The sequence below is a fragment of the Indicator indicator genome, chromosome 4 (assembly GCF_027791375.1).
Source record: "Indicator indicator isolate 239-I01 chromosome 4, UM_Iind_1.1, whole genome shotgun sequence".
NCBI classification, from domain to species: Eukaryota; Metazoa; Chordata; class Aves; order Piciformes; family Indicatoridae; genus Indicator; species Indicator indicator.
The window spans coordinates 7,262,387-7,283,188 of record NC_072013.1 but is presented as its reverse complement, the minus strand read 5'-3'; the positions used below and the strand labels follow the sequence as shown (position 1 = coordinate 7,283,188).

Genomic DNA, 20,802 nt, shown 5'->3' with positions numbered 1-20,802 from the left:
CACATTTGAAATTCAGCTGTTACACTGTTGAGCTAGTAAACAACAACAAATAGTCAATATGATAGAAAGAAAAGTTCATCCGGTCAAGAGTGTTACACTGCTGGTATTCAAAGAAACTCATGCAGGCCTTCCCCTTCTGCCTCAATCTCATTGCTCCTCTCCACACAAACCTTGCACCATCTGAAGGTAAGGTTGAGGGTTATTTTTTTATGGGTAATCATATCATAACAGAAAACATGCCTTGAATAAGCTTCAGTAATAGTTTCTTCTATAGCATATTGAAAACAGTCCAAGTCTAATATCTGAAAAGTTTTGTAACTAGACAGGTCATCAGCAATTTAACTGCCCGATAATGCATCTGAAAAGCCATCATTTCCATGTGATAATATCTGCTGTATAAACAAGGAACAGGAAACCATGGTAAACTCATGTATAATTTGCCCCATTCTTGGCGGGCTGGCTGCACTGCAGATGATTTCATGTGAGATGCAAAGCCAGGTGTTCCCCAATCACACTCTTGATGTCTCCAGATCAACCTTCACAAAATTCTGACAACTAAAAAAAGGATACAGTAAGGGCTGACTCCAAAGCACAAAATGGCAGCATTCAATTAGCAAGCAAAGCCCTCCTCCCACTCCCCAGCTTTAAACTCTAGCAGCAGTGTACCTACGGCTTCATAATCTGCCAGCTCCAGCCTAGCTTTGTTCTGCATGGTCCGTTTGCAAAGATAAATGGCTGAAGGGAGAAACAGAATGAAAAACAGTTACAGACAGATTATTAGAACTAGATCTTAAAGAGCAGAAGGTGTTCCAGGCACTGTTTGTTTTCTTCAGCAAGCAAAATGAGGCAAGGAATGAGAGGGCTGAATACCCACTTGACATCACCCACTAGTAATCTCAGAGACCTTAAACATCTGGGACACCTCATTTAGAAGTGCTGAGAGTAGATGCCAGGATCTAACAAGATGTCTGAGAAAGGGACAGTTGCTTCTGAGGCTGGTAAAAGATTTAACATTAGCAACCTGTTCTGTACTTTGGGAATACGCCTGCCAAAGTAAGCAGCCCTGCACTTCTTTTCCCCTTATGTTAAAAAAAAAAAAAAAGGGGGGGGGGGGGAAGTAATCAAAATTCAGGATGAAAACAGAAATACAGAATACAGGCCAGATCTTAAAGTTATGATCTGAGCATTCTCTCATATGCTCCATCCCCTTACTCTATGCATTTCAAATGCTTAAGAAAAGCCTTCTCATATTTCACCCTAGGGAGACTGCTGAAACTGATGTGGTTTGGGATTGTGCAGGACAAGCTGAGTCCAGCGCACAACATCAAACCAGCTCCAGGCTGCCTTTGGGAAAAACCTCTGCTGGACCTGCTAGCTCACCTCATTTCCATTACAGGTTGAAACACAAGGTCTCCAGCACACCCTGGGTATACTGTCAGGTCTGAACTACATAACAGAGGTCCAGTGCTCTCATTTTGGGATGAATTTTATAGCTTCCTTGTGTTTTGCCTTCTCTCATGCTGCAGGGCCTGGTACTTATTGTCTGACAGTGTACCAAACTGGAGCAGGGCAGAAGGCAAACCATCATCTACAGAAAACTGCAAAAAATCTTTTTTCAGAAAATGTCAGTTTTTTCTTTGAAAACTACAGGCTTTTGGTTTGCTGGTAGACACAATTGTCTGACACCTTCATGGATGTTTTTGATGGGAAACCTATTCTACAGAAAATGTATGAAAACACACAGTGCTGCTCATGTAATTCTATTCTGTGCTGTTCCTAGAATTCAAGCACTCATAATGAGTGAACACCATGTATGTAACCAGAGCTGAGCAGTTCATGCATATTTATACATCTCAAGGGCAGTTTCCTCTGTAAGCCATTTATAACACCAAATAAAGTAAGAGTATTTTCTCATGCTAGGCAGTGATCTGCCATCAGCAAGTTAGTTCCTGTCCTGTGAGTGGATCCATGCAAGTAATTAAAAAAAAGTATGAAGCGCTGCTGGGATTTCAGCTTTATTTGGGTCTACTGCTAGTTTGGGATTAATTCCTGGGAAGACTCCATCTGTACAGACCTCTGATATGCAGGCTGATTATAAGCATATGTTAGAGATTTTTGGGACAGATGAAAATCTGTGAATACAGGGCTCAGAGCTAATGCAGTTGCAGTTTGTCCATCAGCAGGTCAGCTCATATAGAGCTTTATTTTGAGGTGTTCTGCTCTACTCAGTGTCCTTCCAGCACAATAATGTCACTACAAAGCCAGCAAATTAGCAGGTGCTACAGGAAAAATCAGAACTTCCCTCGTCAGATTGTTAGTTTGATATTTACAAAATATGTATCTGGCACTGTTCAGTTATATATGGTGGCTGTCAAATCTGGAAACAATTTTGCATATAGGGAAACAGCATCATGTTTTCTCCTAAGCAGTTCCTTCACTGGCATAAACACATAAGTCTGTGCTGGCTTCCCTGCAGATGAGGACTGCAAATAAACTACCACAAGACAGACAACATTGCAGGCTATTTCTCCACCCCAGCAAATGATTTCCAGAATCCATAATGATGAGTAATTATTGCTTGGAAAAGGAAAAAACAACAATCAAATGATTATTCAGGAAGGAGTTTTAAACTGATCTTAGATTACGAGATAGTTCAAAAGAAGGACTTCCAGAAGCTCCTGTTTTATGAGCACACATGTGGATTCACTTCCTCTTCCAATGCCACACCAGGATGCAGCAATTGATTTTATCATTTAACTGCAAAAGAATTGCAGCTCTGGAAGACACAGCGATATTGCATGCAGACAGCTAAAGATAACACCACTGACAGTTTTTCTTTAGGTATTATTGCTGTCTACAGGCACACACGTTTAACACACTGTGTTGCACTTTATTAGCTCATAAACCATGCTCAGTCTTCTCTCTTTTCCCAGCTATCATCAAGTAATCTTAAAAAAAAAAACAAACGAGAAAAGTAAGTCTGATGTCATATATCAGAGAACTTTAACTATGGGTTGCTATCAGTTATATGCTGGTTTATTGATCAGCCAGATGAGTGCCCAGAAGAGATAACTTTTTATTGATCAACATATCAGTTTCAGCTACAGATCAGAGTATATTCTCCCACAAAAGCAGTATTGGTACTATTTAATATTCCCAAAGAGCAGTATTCTGTGCGTCATAAATCCTGCTGAAACAAACACAACAATGGGAGAGTGAAGGTAATGGTAGGCAAATTCCTGGCACCGCTAAACGCAATGGCTATAGCTCCATGGGCTTAAGACATCCTGGGATTTCTTTTCATGTAATTGAGATGAGCACATATTTGCCTCTGATGTGGCAGTCTGACAAGAGATTCTGCTGATGAAGGGTTTAGATGGCCAACAGTAATTATTTTAAGTACAATTTGTTTCTATCACACACTTTCTGTACTAACTTTTTACAATGAAATGATGAACTCTCACCATAATCTGTGTTTTCTGGTTCCCAGCAGTTTGAAGGCCAGAAGTACGGTGCCTAAGAGATGAAAAACAATTCAGATAGAGAAAAACATTACGAAGACAAGCACAAAGTCTACGGTCCAAGTCTCTGTTCTCAGGGGAAACACTGCCACAGATCTCAGTAAAAGTGAGGATGCTTTTCCAGGAAGCTATCATCTTTAACTTTCCTCACTGCAGGTCAGTAGAGATGCTGTAATATTAGAATCTCTTGAGAAAGATGTCCAGGATCCTGATGGCATTTTAGACACTGCTTCCTACTCATCTGAATGTGGACCTCTTACCCTCTATCCTCAGAACCAGGGATTCGCAGGGTTTGAGTGTTTTTGGTTTGTTTTGTTATCAGGCATGATAAACCTCAGTCTCTTATATATGCAACACACCACCTGCTTTTGTGCTCAGCTGCCAGTATGGTCGTCAGCCTACAAAACTATTCACTTTTTAAATATAACAGGTGGCAAAGGTTAAAACTCAGCTAATTAAAGTCATTCTGGAAGCAGAGTCCTGCTAAGCTTGCTGCTTTTATTTTCTATCCAGGTCTGCATATTGTACTTACATCAATTAATTAGAAGGCATTACTACATGTGGCTGCATTTCAGTCTTAACATGAATGAAAAATAATGTCCCTGTGATCACACAAACTACAGAACACTGTTTTACATTACTGATGTAATGTAACAAATGGGTGTAGGGCATTACACAGACACTACTATCTGAACCAATATACAGTGAGAAAACACGAAGGAATCAAACAATACAGGGATCAATGCTCCTCACTGATACATATCTTACGAACTTTGTAAGATGCTAAGCTACTGTTGAAGGAGGGATGGATGTTGAGGTGGAAAGTGGCAAGAGGAGAGTAATGGAAAAGAAACATGAATCTGTCAGGTTATTTTTGCAAAAAATGGCTGAAGAGAACTGTTGCAGGAAATGACAACAGGCAAAGAATAAGCAAAAGTTGTAGGAAAAGATAAGGGGAAAAAAATCCTCAGTAAGCCATCAAGACAATTTGATGATGTGGTTTACACAGGCTTAAAACAAGGAAAATAAAATAAATCATATGAAATCTAGCTCCCAAGAGCTGCACAGGGCAACTTCTTATGGTGCCATTCTTTTAAAACAGAGAAAAAAGTACAACTAGATGGAAAATCAATATTACCCCTACTTCTGTCAAGTATTAGGTGACAGGAGGAGCAGGACTTTCAGAAAAGCAAGGGAATTGTAATGAAAAATCTTAGTCTGAATGATGCCAGGCAACCAGAAAGTGGGGTCAAATAAGCAGAGGTCTGTGGTCTCCTGGGCTGCTTTGTTCATCATACCATTGGTCTCTCATATGGTAGCACAAAACCACATTAGCAGCAGGACAGTGAGCACGAGCAGCAGCAACATCAGATGCAAAAAAAAAAAAAAAAAAAAAAAAAAGAGAGAGAGAGAGAGAATAGGCTTTTCAACTAAAAATGAACCAAAAAAAAAAAAATAAAAAAGAAGAAAGGAAGGTGACCAGGACAGAGGTGACAGGAATGATGATAAGGGAGCTGGCTGGGATCATGTAACAAAGTCAGCCAGCAGAATTCAGCAGCAAGATTCCAGGTTTGAACTTACTGCTTCTTTTGAAGTTATACAATCGGCCCAAAAGGAGTTGTTGTGGACCAAGCATTCAGTTAGCTTGGAAGCTGACAGTAGCAGATTTTGGACATGGAGATCAAGTGTGGGATGCTTTAAAAATTCAATACATCTGGAGGCACAAGGACACTGAGAGACAGACACATCCCAGTTTAGGTGATTGCCAGGGTTACATATCCTTTGTGAAAGAGTCAAATCCTGAAGCTTGCCCCTCCCACACCAATCCCTAACCAAGAGAGAACAAAACATTGAATTTTCTGGTGTGCCAGAGCTTGACTGTCCAACTCCAAAGTTTGCACTAGTCCACTTTGCGCAGGAGGGTGGCTACTCAGCTGTGCCAGGATTAGAACCTGAAATCCATTTTCTTCCTCCTGGTTTAGTTCAAATCTAAGTACAATAGCCTTGAAATCACACGCCAGAAAAATCACAGGACACACTTGTTCATTTGTGTAATAATTGTGGGTCAGAAATTACAAGAGAGAGACTCAATCCCTAGTTTCAGAGACCTAACGTGTTGAAGGATGGAGACTGGGTGGATCTCAGCAGCGTTACTTCAGGGACAGCAGGAGGGGCCACACGTGAGGCAGAGGGCTCACCAACCTGAAAACGATAGAAGGTCCCATCGTCTTTCAGGGTGAGGACATGGTCTGAGATCGGAAAGACATAACCCTGTGCAGCGATAAGGCTCCCCAGGTGTATTGCTTCTGCTGTGAAAGAGAGAAAACAGCAGGGATGTGTCACCAAGATGTGCACCACACATCTTCTGCTTTCAGTATCACCTAAGACACATGCCTCTCTGTACCCACACTGAATCCTTACATCTGCCAACCAAACTACACAAAGCAGGAGAGCAGATATCAGCCTTGAAATCCAGAAGAAACACTGCTCCGATATTTAACCTGCTGGTTTTGTGGTTACAAAATGTCACACACCAGGTCAGCTCTAGAGTCTGAAATTCAATTTAAAGCACATGATCCACCACAGGTGACAGCTGACAAGACTGCCCATCAGTGAACTCCCCTTGCCTCTACTAAATCCAACAAACACCTACAACACCAGGTCATTAGCAGCATGTTTATTCACAAGGGCAAATCCTGCCACTGTAGCACTGCTGCTCATTAGAGGAAATGGTGTGATGGCAAAGGGAGAGTAGGTATCTTAGCACTGCCAGGGTGACCTTCACCAGCACAGAGGAACATCTGCACAAGATCTGCAACCCTTGTCAGCTGTTGAAAGCTGTAGCAACTTTCTCAGTCTTAAAATACGCATCAGCTGCTCCTGCTCCCCCAGGGAGATAATAAAGCTAGTGTCTGCAGCTGGAAGTCAAGATTCCAGATTTGACTGGACTCATGAGAAGGAATGTGTGTATAGGGATTCTCCGGGTGAGGCACACTGCCTCTGTCTCTGCTTTTGCATGTTGACAGTAGGCAACAGAAAAAAAACCTGTGAGGCGAGATGCTGGATATTTCCCTTTTCCAGGAAAGGAAAAGAAGCTTCTGGACCTGCAGATCTGTTCCTCCCCTTTTCCCCACGGTTCTTAGTTGTACCAAAATTATTTTAGTTTCTTTGAAGAGTGAACTATTTGGACCACGCTCATGCACTGCTCACTGTTTATCCATTTTATCTATCTGCTGTGATAAATTAACACCCGTCATCTGATCCCGTGATGGTGTCTAGGTCTCCTTGTCAGTCAGGGCTACCTTTCTCCAGACCTTTTCTCTCCACAGAGCTCCCCTTTCTTCACTTCCAGTGAAAACCTGTCACTGCATTTGCCTGCTTAACCACACACATATACCAACTTCCTTTCAAACTCTGAGAACAACCTTTAAATCAATCAGTCTTCTGTAGGTAGCAACAATTTCACAGCATCCTACAAAAGTGCTTTCTCTGTGTTGCAGTGTAAGGCATTAGACTGAATTAAGATATTGATTCTTACCTCTTGTCCTCCTCCTTCCCTTCAATGCTTAAATCAACCTTGCTGTTTTACTGGCATTTCAGAGTGCAGCAAAACAGAATCTCCTGTCTAATGGCACACATGACAGAGTATCTGTTCACCCCCAGCTGTGGTCAGCTTACCTGGATCCTCAATGCTGAGGTTCTTCATAAGCCATTGCACAATATCAGTACCTTAAAAAAAAAAAAAGTTAAAAAAAAAGAAGTAAACAAAACATTAAACACTATGACCACAGGGCTTGAGAGCCAGAGAGAGTGAGAACATTGAGATAAATACAATAGAACTGATGTGATTTTTATTCCATTTTCCTTTTTATCACCACTGAGGTTTCAGAATGTTTTTCCTTCATGTGACACACTGTAATTATATAGCTATTGACAAGTACTAAGTCTGAAGATGTATTGTCTGTGATAGGAGACTTAATATTCAGTTAGACATTGTAATGGTTCCATGTAATTTGTTCTTCCCAGTTGCTCCTCTCTCACCTCAATATACAGGGAGCTTTGTTTTTTCAAGCACTAGAGACAGAATGAACATTTACTGGCACCTTGTACTCATAGAATCACAGAGTGGTAGGGGTTGGAAGGGACCTCTGAGAATGATCTAGTCCAACCCCCTGCAAAAGCAGGTTCACCTACACAGCAAGTTGCATAGGAACACATTCATCTGGGTTTTGAATCTCTCTGGAGAAGGCAACTCCACAACTTCTCTGGGCAGCCTGTTTCAGTTTCTGGCATCCTCAAAGTAAAGGAGATTTTGTCATGGTCAGATGGAACTTCCTGTGGTCTAGTCAGTGTCCATTGGCCCTTTTCCTGTTGCTGAGAACCACTGAAAAGAGCAACAAGCAGCAGCTGACCTTTGTCCCAGTCTGCCTTGAGGGTATGAATGAACCAGACACTAAAGGACCAATCTCACCAGCATGTATTCATGGCTTGACTGTCACTTTCCACACCTCTCAATACCACCTAGGAGTGGTTTAAGCTGCCACCATTCTATTTGGAAAGTTATTCTAGATTTTTTTTTCCTGGTATATGGAACTCTTCTTGTAACTTTCCAGCCTAAGTTTATTAATATGCAACTTACATGCATTTGATATCATACCTGAATTATTTAACATAAAGAATTATTCTTCCTTGATAGTTTCTCTTGAGTGTTTCTGCAGAGCTGATACATTGCATTCCTACCCCCAATTCACTAAACCAACCAAACTCTTTTAATGTCCTCTTAAGATGGTGTCTCCCTCCACTATTCAGCAGTGTTTCAAATTTAAGTTCCATTTCTTTGTACTGGGTTCACCAGAACTGGCCTGCTTGAAATGTTGCAGAACATCTAACCAATGCCTCTGGCAATGGTGCCATCCTATCTTGTCTCTACTGAAAACAGCATGCCAGGTGGATCCTAAAGTCACCTCTTTTTTGTGATTAGCAAATTTATTCAGAAAAAGATGTCTGAGCAGTCCAAAACTACCTGCTAGATGACAAAACATCTAGTGAACAGTGCTAGCTAAATAACATGTGGGGAAAATGTTGAGAGCCATTAACTATTGTTCCCTTTTGCCTATTAAAAAAAAAATCCTAAGATAGAACAAAACTTTTGAGGTTAGAAAACCATTTCAAAAAGACTAAAACTAAAGTCCTCTTGTATTTTAAGAAACAAAATATAACTCATTAAAATGCTATCTTGATTGAAGCCATATCAGAACCCTTCTTGGCTTTTCTACTCATCCCACAAACTGGAAAGTCCAGTTTCTCCTGATTTTACTTTTCAATTACAGGCTTGCAGTGACCTCTGAGACATCTTATTGTCAAGTGATGTGGTATCTGAAAGTCATCTAGAGCAGTGTGCTGCTTTCCTCAAGGGAGGTGAAGTGCATTCTGCATGATCCCTTTCAAGATATATAAAGGAATACTTAAAGCAGGATTATGTGCCACTTCATTTTTATATAGAATGATCATGTCCCCAACTCAAGGCCTCTTTTGAGGAATTTATTCAATTTTCATGAAACTACAATGAAAAATGCAAATACAAGTAACACTTGTAGGTAGTTCCACAGTCTTTTTTCTCCTCTGTTACAGAGATTTTTAAAAAATAAAAAGGTTTATAGGATCAAGTAAACTGAAGGTACTGACTCAACCAGAACCCCTGTGATCAGCCACTCTGGAATAGAAGCAGAGCACTTGAGATCAGGGATTTTAATTTGCCTCTATTAAAAACATGAAGTCATTCCTAAATGTTGCCAAGAGCCTGGAAGATGTTATAGCTGTTCTCTAGTTGTCCTAAGGCAGACAGATTATCTTTCTGCTGAGTTTGCTGAACCATTATTTATCACCTGCCAAGGCTGATTACTCACCCTCAGGACAATGACAAGTCTTTCCTTCCTCTGTTAATTATTGTCATCATTAATAGCCATGTCACTAATTAATATTCAATCATAACGAAAACTCTTTACTGCCATCTCTCATAACACCTTTGATTTTTAGGGTTACCCTCAACCATAGGCTTTGCCTCTGCTTTTATTTAACGCTCTTCCACAACCAAGAAATTGAGATTTATCCTTATAAGACATGGCAAAGAGTTGAGTGAATCCTTTACAAGACTCTCCTTTGTCAGACCAAGAAACAGATTCCTTCACTGGTAAGTTTTCTAGAAAACATCATCTTAGTGTCTCCTATAGGTTAAGCCTGATAGACAGTCCTCACATAACCCACCTTCCCCAAAAGATAACTTTAAGGCTGATTTTCAGATTCCACATTTCACAAGCTCCTTCAGAAGATGCCCGAGAGAAACCTTTAACCCTGACATGTTTCCACTAAACACTAGAAGAGCACTTGAGATCTTCTGAAAACAAATACTTGGGATTGTTTTCACAATATAAAGCATTGCTTGATCCAGGTAGAGGAATGGCTCCCATCTCCTCTATACTCCTCTCCATACATCTACTTTTCCTCTGAGTCAGTATACTCAGCTCAAGGATAGTCAACAGACTGTGAACATCTATTTCCTCCTCACCTACAATTAAATAATTCTTTTTGCTTTAGGTTCTTCTTTGAAGCTGAAGTAGATCAAGTTGCTTAATTCCAACAGAACAGCTGTATTTCTACACACAAACAGATTCACAACATTTATTCAGCTACCTGGTTAGAGACAGACTAGCAGATTTGTATTTCTTGCTATTTTCTGTTCAGCCTCAGTGATGCCATGATAGTAACTAGTGTTCTCAGAAGGCCATTGCTTATGAATGTGACAAATGAGTGGCCAGCCATGAAAAGATAAATTGAAAAAAACAGTTCATGAGGTGTGAGACCGTTGGCAAGATGCAGTTAATGAGTTACCCTGTGCATTTGATACCATTTCTATTCAAACTAGATGTTGTTCTATGTCTTCCAGAAAATCTAAGACTTATTTGGAAAATGTAGAGCTCTCTATGACCAGATTTGTCCATCTTCCACATGTTACATGACATGGTAAAGACAGACAGAATGTACCATTTCTAAAGATCCGCTGCCAAAAGCGGAGACTGTGCTGCTGGTTCTGGGCAAAGGAGCCAGGACCACCAAGGTCTGGCTTGCCATTCAGTGGCCTAGGCATCTCCCTGACAAGGCATGCACATGTACATAGGCCACACATATACGTATACAAAAAAAACCATACAAAAGCATTTCTGAAACTTCAGCAACTATGTGCATCTTTGCACATCTTGATACCACAAATGCCTTTTTTTGCTGGGTGTCCTGAGATGGCAGAGCTGGCAAGCACTGATGTGTGGAGATCCACAGCAATTTGATATAGGACATTTTGTGTTGCTCCACTGATGCTACCATCAGCGGCCAAAGACTAGAATCTGTCCTTTCTCATGGGAATTACTAAGCTAAATCCTCCTCACTGGATTCCATCCAGAAACTACAGCAGCAGATGAGGTGGGATGCTGTGGATCTCAGATTGTTCACAGCCTCACATTGCACTGACAAATACTAGCACTGATGAAATTGAGGGCTTAAAAAAAAAAATACTGTCTGATAATGTTATGAAAGTGTATTACATATATATGTCTACAGGGAGAGACCCGAGTTTGCTTGGTTATCACCCATCTTTTTCCAGAGTTAGTGTAACCCTAATATTCTTTAAATCTCAAACAAACAGAAACCCACAAACAAACAAAACCCCAACTTTTTGCAGAGCAGGTTTGTTGGGGGTTTTGTTTGTTTCTTTTTATTTATATGTATTTCCAGCTCCTTCCTAGACTATCTATGCACTCCACAACACACTTTATGGGCAAAGAAGCTACATGCCTAGCCTCTGCTGTCAGTCACTGCCAAACTCAAGATCCACAGTCTTTTGAAGTGAGGGTGGAACCATGTTCTCTCCTTCCTGTCACTTCATTCTTGAAAAAAGGATGAACCCACTTTAGCACCAAATTTTCCAAATAATTTACTCCTGAACTCAGACTGATCTTTAAATATTTCTATCAGAAAAGCAAGACTTGGGAAAAAAAAAAAATCACCAGCAGTCAAAATGACACAAGAATACATGCATAAGCGTATGAGCAGCCACTCGAGCTGCATTTTGCCCTGCCAGTCACGGCAACCACACTATTAAATGGAAATAATTTTTGGTCCCCTTTAAAAGGCACTGAGTCCATGGTAAATCTAGAACAAAAAGGTGAATTAATTATCCACACTTCTATTACTGAGCTCACAAAAAGAAATACATTAACATCACCCAAACTAAAGGTCAAAACAATTTCATACAAAATTTCTCAAGGCCTCCAGCACTCCTTTGCCACTGTCTTTCTTACGCAGAGCTCCCCACTGACTCCCACAGTGATTTCAGATAGGTTGGAAGTTTAGGCTCCTGCTCACAGTAGGGATTTAATGCTGCCTTTTATGGAAGGGAAAAAAATAGAAGAAAGAAATATCTATGTCTCTCTCTAGTATTCTATTGCAAGTATTGGGAAAGCACTTCACAGAATTTGCCTACAATAAGCACATAAATAAATATCGATACCAACTGAAAAAAAAAAAAACTTCAGCAGCTGACTCAGAAAATGGTAATTGCAGCTCTCCTCCATCAGCATGTGGTAATTGCACCACTCAGTGTCAGCAAGGAGCATCATCAAAGTTACAATAGCTGAGAGCTACTAGCAATAGCAATATTCCTTTACGTTAGGTTCGCTTTAAATCTGGTTTGTGAATTATTAACAATGATTAGCAGCAGGAGTGTTACCCCTTTTTGATCAAAGCAGACAAATTTTCTAAGAAGTCTTTTTGTTCATCATAACTTTTGAGTCCTTGAATTTGTAATTTACTTTAATTGCAGTACAAATTTTGAAAACGTAATACTTTGTGTGAAGCAACAAAGAATGGTTGGTGGGAAGATGGAAAACAGCACCTGGAGCTAAGCTGCACATGAACATTCCAGATGATAAAACAATGACAAGCACACAATATTTGTAAATTGAACGGGTTCAAAATCTCATATCCTCTGCCTTTTCCTGAGAACTGTGTGAGGTTTTTATCACGCTGTTTGGACTGTTATTACATTCCAACCGGTTCTTCATCCTTCCTCTATCTCCTTTACTAAGTGTTATCTAACAGAAAGCTGTTCAGTATGTTTGCCCATTTATAGGAAATGGGCTGGCATTGCAGAGATGGTTCCCATATAAATACAGATCATTGGGGTTTGTGTGTTGTGAACTCAGGAAGCACTCTGTACTTCTCTTGCATGAGTGTTCATATCTGTGTAAACAAAACCATATGAGAATCTGATCATAGATTTATCAAAAGGTTATTCAAATTAACAACTCTGATGCTTGACTCATGCACTTTCTTGGCTCTGACACCAGGTCATGAAGCAAAATTAACAGCCAGTCTATTAATAAATTCTTTCTCAAAAGGGAGTCATGACCCAGACTGATGGCTGCACTGCAAGGTGTTGATAGACACTTGTGCTGTTGGGAGAATGACAGAAGATAACCTTTCAGAGAGAGAGAAAATGTCACAGGCTCCTCTAGTCATGGCAGGGAAGGAAGATGAGCAGCTGAGAGAATCAGCTCAGGGACCAGGACCAGGCAGAAGGAAACACACCAAAGTCTCAGAGCTGGTTGTGGGCTCTAACTAGGAACTGAACAGGAATTTCCAGCAACTGAGTGCTAAATACAGTTTGAAATTGCTTGCAAAATAATGGGCTGCAAATTCCCAATTTAGTCATCAGTACTGAAGTGTACATTTGATCCTTTTCTCCAATATATGTTTTACACAAAACACACAATGTCTCCTGCCTGCATTTTAAATATAGATGATTGTGAAAAATTAGATATGGAGATTTGGATTTGCAAAATCGAAATTCTTTGTGTAATTTTCACCCTGTTAATAGCTCCTTCTTCTGACCTGCTATTTGAAGGAACTTTTGCCTTCATATAGGCCAGGCTATCAAAGCACATGTACCCTCCATGACTCAGGTCTGTGAAGGGAGATTTTCACTAGGCAGGAATCAATAAGCCATCAGGGGTGACAGCATAGAGCTCTGTGTGGTCTAATTTACCCAGATAACAAAGATAAATTAGATGGTACCATCTCAGAGATATCACAGCCAGACTGCCTTCATTACAGTGCTGCCCATCTAAAAATAGTTCAGGTAGCTTTACAAGGCATGAAAGCAAGTAACAGAAGACATACACAAAGACAAGCTCCTGGCTTGCAGTACCCTCCCACCAACAACACTTGAAAGCAGGCAAACAGAGCAGAGGAGCAGAAGGATGCCACTAGTCCAGAGCCCTGGATTTAAAATAATTGTTCTTCAGTGGTGTTAGTAAGGCTGATTTAGCACACCTCTTAATGGTTGCACAGTTAATCCCAGTAAAAGAGGTCTGTCAGGACAGCTTAAACCAGGAAAAAAAAACCCAACAATACCAGCAAAAGATCTTTTCCCAGGTGGCTTGCACCGATACGAAGCACTTGGTGCTACGCCAACCATCAGCCCAGCTCTTGCGCCCACCATTCAGCACCTTTAACTCCTTACATACCACCATTCCCTTCCAACCAAATCCAGTCTAAGATTCTATGATTCGCTCATGCTGAGGGATGCCAAGCTGAGAGATGCCTGACTGCAAGAGCATCCACACTGATTTGTTTGTGCTAGGCATTCCTCACCTGCCTTGGAAAACCTGAGCTGCTGTCGGGTCTGTGCTATCTACAGACTGACCTAGCATTAATAAACATTTGATAGTCCCCAACACACACACATACCCTGCAGAACCCAGGATATACAGCAACCACAGTGCAATCCCTCTGCTGTTGCTCCACTTGGCTAAAATTTGGCCTGCTTGAAATCACATGTAATGCTGTACCCAAATCTTGTCCTCTCCACTAATGCAACTCTGCACAAACTGCTGTTACTCCAAGAGGAAATTGCAAAACTACAAAACCCCTTAACAATTTCACACCTTGCATCATTCATTCAAACCTGCACCTCTTCCTCCTGTAACATCCACAGAAGATCAGCACATTGCCTTGAGAGCCATTATAAAGGCATACAAGAGGCAGGAAAATTGTATGCTACAGTCCCAGCCTCCCAGCAGCAATAGTGGCAGCATTTCATAGTAGCATAAGAAGTTACATCTTTTTACACATCATTAAGACCTGCAGATGTCTGAAGAATGTACCTTTGCACCTACCATTGATCACAAATTTACAGTTGCTTTTCAAGCATCTCTGCCTTTGCATTGCTCTGACTACTGAAGTGGCTTGTATAGCCTAGCAGTTTGGCTCCTTGCCATGATGTAGTATTTAGACACTGCTCCTCTCACTGTCAAAATGATTCAGCAACTAAACAGCAAGGGAAGCAACTCCAAACACTGCTGGAATTGGGGCTTTTGAAGATTCCTGTGTCAGATCTTGTTAGGGATGAAACATTTACTGCTCTGCAATTCATGTGCACAGCCTTTAAATCTTGTCACTTCAACAGCAATCACTTGTGTACTTCTAATAAAAATTTTTCTTCTCCAGGAAAGAAGATGGATCAATAAAATGTAGAAGGTGACTGGTGTGTTTTGGCATGTGACTGTCAGGTCACTTCACACTGCATCCTCATTCACAAAACAGGTCTCAAAGGCTGTGACATCAAGGTCCTCCTTGCCCTCAGTAGTGTTATCACAGTTTCCCTGCAAAGGTGTAAATGTCACCAACTGGTGTGAGACAGTAAATGCTCTGAAAGCTGCAGCATTTTAATGTTCTTGGCATGATGCTTATTTACGAGGTCTGACCCTGCAAGTCCTCACCTATGCTGAGTTCCTATGAATTTCCACGGTAATTCAATTTCCAGAAGCACTCAATTTTTAAAATTTTGACAACAGACTACAAGACTGCATGCTTCCATGTTAACTGTGACATTACTGTCTGTGCTCTCTCTGTCACAGATATAGATAATTTGCTTCATCAAATTCTCCAAGAAGCCAGCTTTGTCCTGACACATTGCTACTCTTTCCCTTCTTCAGGAAAAGTTGAGAATCAGAAGCAGTACTTGCAGTGATGCAGCAACAGTCACAGCACCTGGAAAACAAAATAACCTGACGTCTGTAGCTCTTTTCCCTCCAGAAGACTGTTGTCTTGAAAATTAAATAATCAGTATTGTACAGCTTTCCCCCCACCTTTCCCTGATAGGCCTTTCAATCACATATAATGCAGGGTGCACTGGAGTACAGCTGGCCTCACTGGAGCTCTATACTGGTGCAGCAGTCAATCAGGGACAATTCTCCAGTGGGATTACAGTCACACATATAACTTCTTTTAGGACAAGGGTAACACCAGATGAACTTGAACCATATAGCAATTGCTGACAATTTATTTATTGTCATGATAAACAAAGAGATTGTGTGGGTACTAACACTACAGATGGTATTTTAAATGGCGTTCCTCAAACCATGTATTAAAGGTGCTTACACTGGCAAGGAGCAACTGATTTTGCTGGCAACAGCTCATTCCTGCATTTCAATTTTCGGCAGAGATATGTATCTGTGGGAATTTTAAATGTGCAAAACAATTTAATGGTAACACTGAAACAAGCAATAGGCACAAATCTGTTAGTATTCATCACTAAATAACAAGTTCAAAACAGGTAAATTATTTGTCCTTTCTTGCATTTGATGGATTTCACAAGGCTGAGCATAATCATAGAAGCAGCAAAAGCAACAATCAACTTCTCTTAAATAGCTATATTTTACAATTGTGCTTCCTGCCTGATAAATCTTTCAAGTTTATTTCACCAAATAACCTCTGAAAGTAAAAAGCATTTTGAAAAGCCGAAAGCTACATTAAACAAATACCGTTCAGTCTGAATAATTGAATCTTCTGTCAAAACACCATGTAGCCTAGAATTGCAAAATATCTGCCTATGAATTTTAGAAGGCATTTTTGTTTCCACATTAAGACAAAATTAAGAAAAATATTTTCCCCTAATTTCTTTTTCTTTCTTCCCCCCCCCTCCAAGGATCTGAAGACCAACATTTTATTTAACTTCTTTTAATGCAAGTATCTTGAAAAAGCTGATGGGCTGCTCCAAAGCAGCGATGATTTTAGATAGCAACAGGCACTGAACATGGTACGGGCTCAGAGCAGACACAGCTGTGTGTTTGGTTGTAACCCAAGCAGAGGCACAAAACACAGCCTTCATAAAGTCATATGTCATTCAGTAATTATTACCCTTGTTACAAGCAGCTGTCTTGTTTCAGAGAGTTTTGTGGTGCAATACCTGACAGCAGTAGGACAAACTAGGCAGTGCTGCTGCTGCTTTCCTATTTCCATCCAGTATCACCTCTGGGGCCCAGCAGGTTCACTTGCTTCTTACTGGAAACCTCATGAAGGTGAGGCTAAGCTGCTGTTGGCTGTCACTGCTGACAAAACCCAGACTGGTCGGGCTCTCTGGAAATACATCACTTGGCATGTCAGCCCCTTTGTGTGCCCTGAGCTCAGCTGTGTCCCAGAGAGTGCATCAGAAACAGCCCTGGACCTCACAGCATTTCTCAGCAAGCACAGTTTGTCCTGGCAAATTTGCACAAACCAGCCTCATAATACAACAGAACACATTCTGGTGCTTTTAGTTTCCAAATAGATAAAATTCAAAGCCCTCTCAATGGGAAGCAAGAGCCAGTGTTCTGTAAGGTCTTGGGAAGTATTTTAATGCGTCGGAAGTTTAGGGAGAGCAGACTTGAAGTGTCTTCAGAGAACAGTTTCACAAATAATTGGAGAAACTAGAACTTTTTTTAACAAACAAACAAAAAAAGACCCCAAAACTCACCCGAACCGAACAAATACATTTCACTTGTGCTCACAAGACTTTTGTATTTGCTTGCCAGTAGTAACAACTTTCCCGTTTATGCTGCAATACCCGCAGCATCCCACCAGCAGGCGCTGGCCAAATGCAGACGAGTTGGTCCTGCCTCTGTATTTTGTTAAAGCGGCAAGCTACAGCAACAGTTATATTTTAACGAGCAGTGACGGAAAGTGAAGGCTGGTTTTGTAGGTGTGAGCACATCTGCTGGAAACCTATTTTAGACAGCCCTGGGCACCGACCACTGGACAGGGACCAGACTGCAGGGATTTCATGGCAAATATTCATTGGATTTAATATATTAAATACTTATTTAATGCTTATTAAAACGAAGTCTTTCCTAGTGTTAGACACATTCTTCAAATGTTTCTAGATAATATTCTCATTTACAACACGCATTGTTCCTTACCTCCTTTCACTTTTAGGTCCTTCTCTTTCCTCCTTGCCCCAGGTCACAGCTGGGAGGTTGAACTCACCGAGCAGCAGCCCTGACAAATGTGTCTGATGAGAAACAACCCTGGGGGTCTGCCCCGCCAGTCAGACGCGTCCTGTCTGGGCTGCGGCTGGGGCTCGGCAGGGTGGGTAGCGAAGGCAAAGGTTTGGCAGGCACGGTGGTCACGGGTTCGGATTCAAGGGTTCGGCAGGGTGGGCACGGCTTCGGCTGGCAGGGGTTTGGCAGGCAGGGCGGGCAGAGCAGGCAGCCGGCTCACTTGGCCGGGAGGTGGTGATGTTGCCCACCGAATATGCGGCAGCCTCGCCCCCGCGCCCCTGCCCGGCTGGGGACGTGCGGCGTCACCGCGGGCTCGGCGACCCCTGGACAGCCGCGCCACAGGTGCCCTCTCCTCTGGGTACGGCCTAGAGTCTTGCGCAGGCTCCGAGATCGTGACCGAAGCACCTCCGACGCCAGCTTACCGGCCGCTGCTAGCGAGAACTATGGTTGGCGGCAACGAAGGTGGAGCCTGTTCTGAAAGCACCGCTTAGCATCTTAAGACGTAACTGAAATTTTGCGGATGACAGTAAACATAGAATCTAGGTGGAAAGGAGTGGGCACTGTCCCCTCCCTGCCCTAGAAGAAACATGGGAGAAAGACACACAATCTCTGCTGAAGTACAAGATAAAAGAGACTAAAAGGTCCCAGGAAATCAGCACACAACATTACAGCCTCACAGTGAAATACAGCAGGTTGAACAGAATCACAGAATGGTAGAGGTTGGATGATCTGAAGATAATCTAGTCCAACCACCTTACTTGAGCAGGATCACCTCCACCACCTCTCTAGACAGCTTGTTCCAGTGCTCTGCCACCCTTAAAGAAGTCTTTCCTTATGTTTACATGGAACCTCCTATGTTCTGGTTTGTGTCCATTGCGCCTGGTTTTGTCACTGTGTACCGCTGAAAAGCATCTGCCTCCGTTCTCCTGACACTCATCCTTCAGATATTTATAAGCATTCAGGTTGTACCTGAGAACAGGCATGGAAAGCAAAAGGAGGAAAGCCCTGTTTATCTTTTGTTTATTTTTCACTTTTACCTCAGGACCACATATTCTTGAGGAACACATTCAGATGGATGATGCTCTTCTTTCTCCTCAGTAACTCATCAGCATCTTGTACCAATACTACCCCAGAAAGATGTCTGAGCAGACACAGTGCTCTGACCACTGCACCACTAGCCTAGGAGAGCTGCTGAGCAGCTCCCATTGCCCATCCCAGTGCAGCCAGCTCACCAACCTGCTCCCAGAATGAATTAAATAAGGTACATACAGAATACTTGTGAGACCTAATAGGAAGCCCAGGCTTTTTACTGTGCTTTTATAAAGGTACCTGCCAGGTTTAAGTGTATTTGCTTCTGTTTCACTGGGGAGGCAAAGAGAAATCTGTGTTTCTGTGGGATCTCAGAATGCAATCAAGTAAAAGCGTGGACTCAAGATGAAAAACTCATATGGCTGAACATCTGTAATCTGAATTTCTTTTGTCCTTTCAGAAGAAAATAAACCATCTAAAACTGAATGGGTTACAGCTCTGACCTTGTGAATTTAAGTGAATCATGAGAGGGGAAACATAAGCAGCAGAAGATACAGAATGTAATGAGGGGAACAAAAGTTGTGAAGAAAAAAAACAAGCTTTGAAAGTACTATAGTGAACTCATCTAAAGAACAGCACAAGAGAAGCAAGCAAAGACAGTCAGTTCCAAAAAGAGATCATCTTAAACCCAGGGGGAAAAAATGAGATAAAAGACACTTCTATCTAATAAAATATTTTGTCACATGGAGAGGCAGGCACTAAAACTAAGATAAAAATACAGGAATTCATGGCTTTGTCTCTGCATACCCATACAATCCCTTCTCAGGAGGATAGGTCAGAAAGTATTTCACTAGATTGCTTATTGTATGGTTCTCAGTGCAAAAGGAAGCATGAAGGTGATTGGAAGTGGGACCAGAAAATCCACTGGACAAAAGCAAGGTAACGCAGTGATTGCTAATCATGACACCTGTATTTAAAACAGGTATTTATTAATGTTATAAATACTACACAGATCTCAATACAAAATACTCTTCCAAAGGCCATATAAAGAGATCACAAATTAAATCAATTCTGACATAGAGAAGGCATCCCAAGAGCCCATGTATTTCCTGTGAAAACATACAATTACCACATCCCTGACCAAGAGTTATACTGGAAAAGAACCATCTTCAGTGGACTACTGGGAAGCTGCTCTTGGATTCCAAAATCAGTTATAATCAAGAAATTATGCAGACTCTCATGCTACTTGTATAAGAGCTGGCATTGACTATTCTACCCTTACTCTTTTCTACATCAGCATTTTATTATCAACATTTATAGAGAAAAAGGGTGGGAGAGACAGAATACCCCATGTTCCAGCTGTAAGCACTGTACAGGCAGGAACTTGTAAAGCTTCTCTCAGGTTATTCCTATGTCAAAACTCCCTAGAGAGACCTCACAGAGATTGGGAGTGTTACTTACTCTTTCTCCTAGGTACTTGGTGTTGCGAAGAAGAGTGCCAAAAATTGCAATATTTTGTGAGGCAAAAGTTTTTCTATAGGGAGTTAAATTGCACGCCATAGATCAGTGCACACATAAGAAATTCTGAGTGAACATTTGAGAAAAGCAAATTCAAGATAAAATACTCTAGAAAGGCCAACTTCTTTGTTTTTTCCTTTCTTCCTCCATTGATGTATGTAGAATAACCCTGTGGCCATACCTGATATTCTTTTGTCAAAAACTGCAAACAAAGTTTCTCCAGCCAACTGCAACCACGCTGTCCCACCAGTGCTGGCTGTGCCTTTTCCTTCCTTGCTATGGTCAGCATTTTGGGTTTTGCACCCACTGTACTGCCAATGGCAGTGTCACTGACTGCTGAAGCCTGTCAAAATCATGGCTGGTCA

At 41.4% G+C, this 20,802-nt stretch overlaps 1 protein-coding gene across 1 annotated transcript in view; it reads right to left on the bottom strand.

The window, feature by feature from the left end:
* The window catches only part of RGS6 (regulator of G protein signaling 6), a 228,893-nt gene that overhangs the window by 49,809 nt on the left and 158,282 nt on the right, over positions 1-20,802 (bottom strand). Inside the window, exons 3-6 of the mRNA XM_054400221.1 lie at positions 7,200-7,250; positions 5,724-5,830; positions 3,465-3,516; positions 671-735 (exon numbers count right to left, since the gene is read on the bottom strand). Of these exons, the coding sequence (XP_054256196.1) occupies positions 671-735; positions 3,465-3,516; positions 5,724-5,830; positions 7,200-7,250 (275 nt within the window). The remainder of the gene's footprint in view (positions 1-670; positions 736-3,464; positions 3,517-5,723; positions 5,831-7,199; positions 7,251-20,802) is intronic.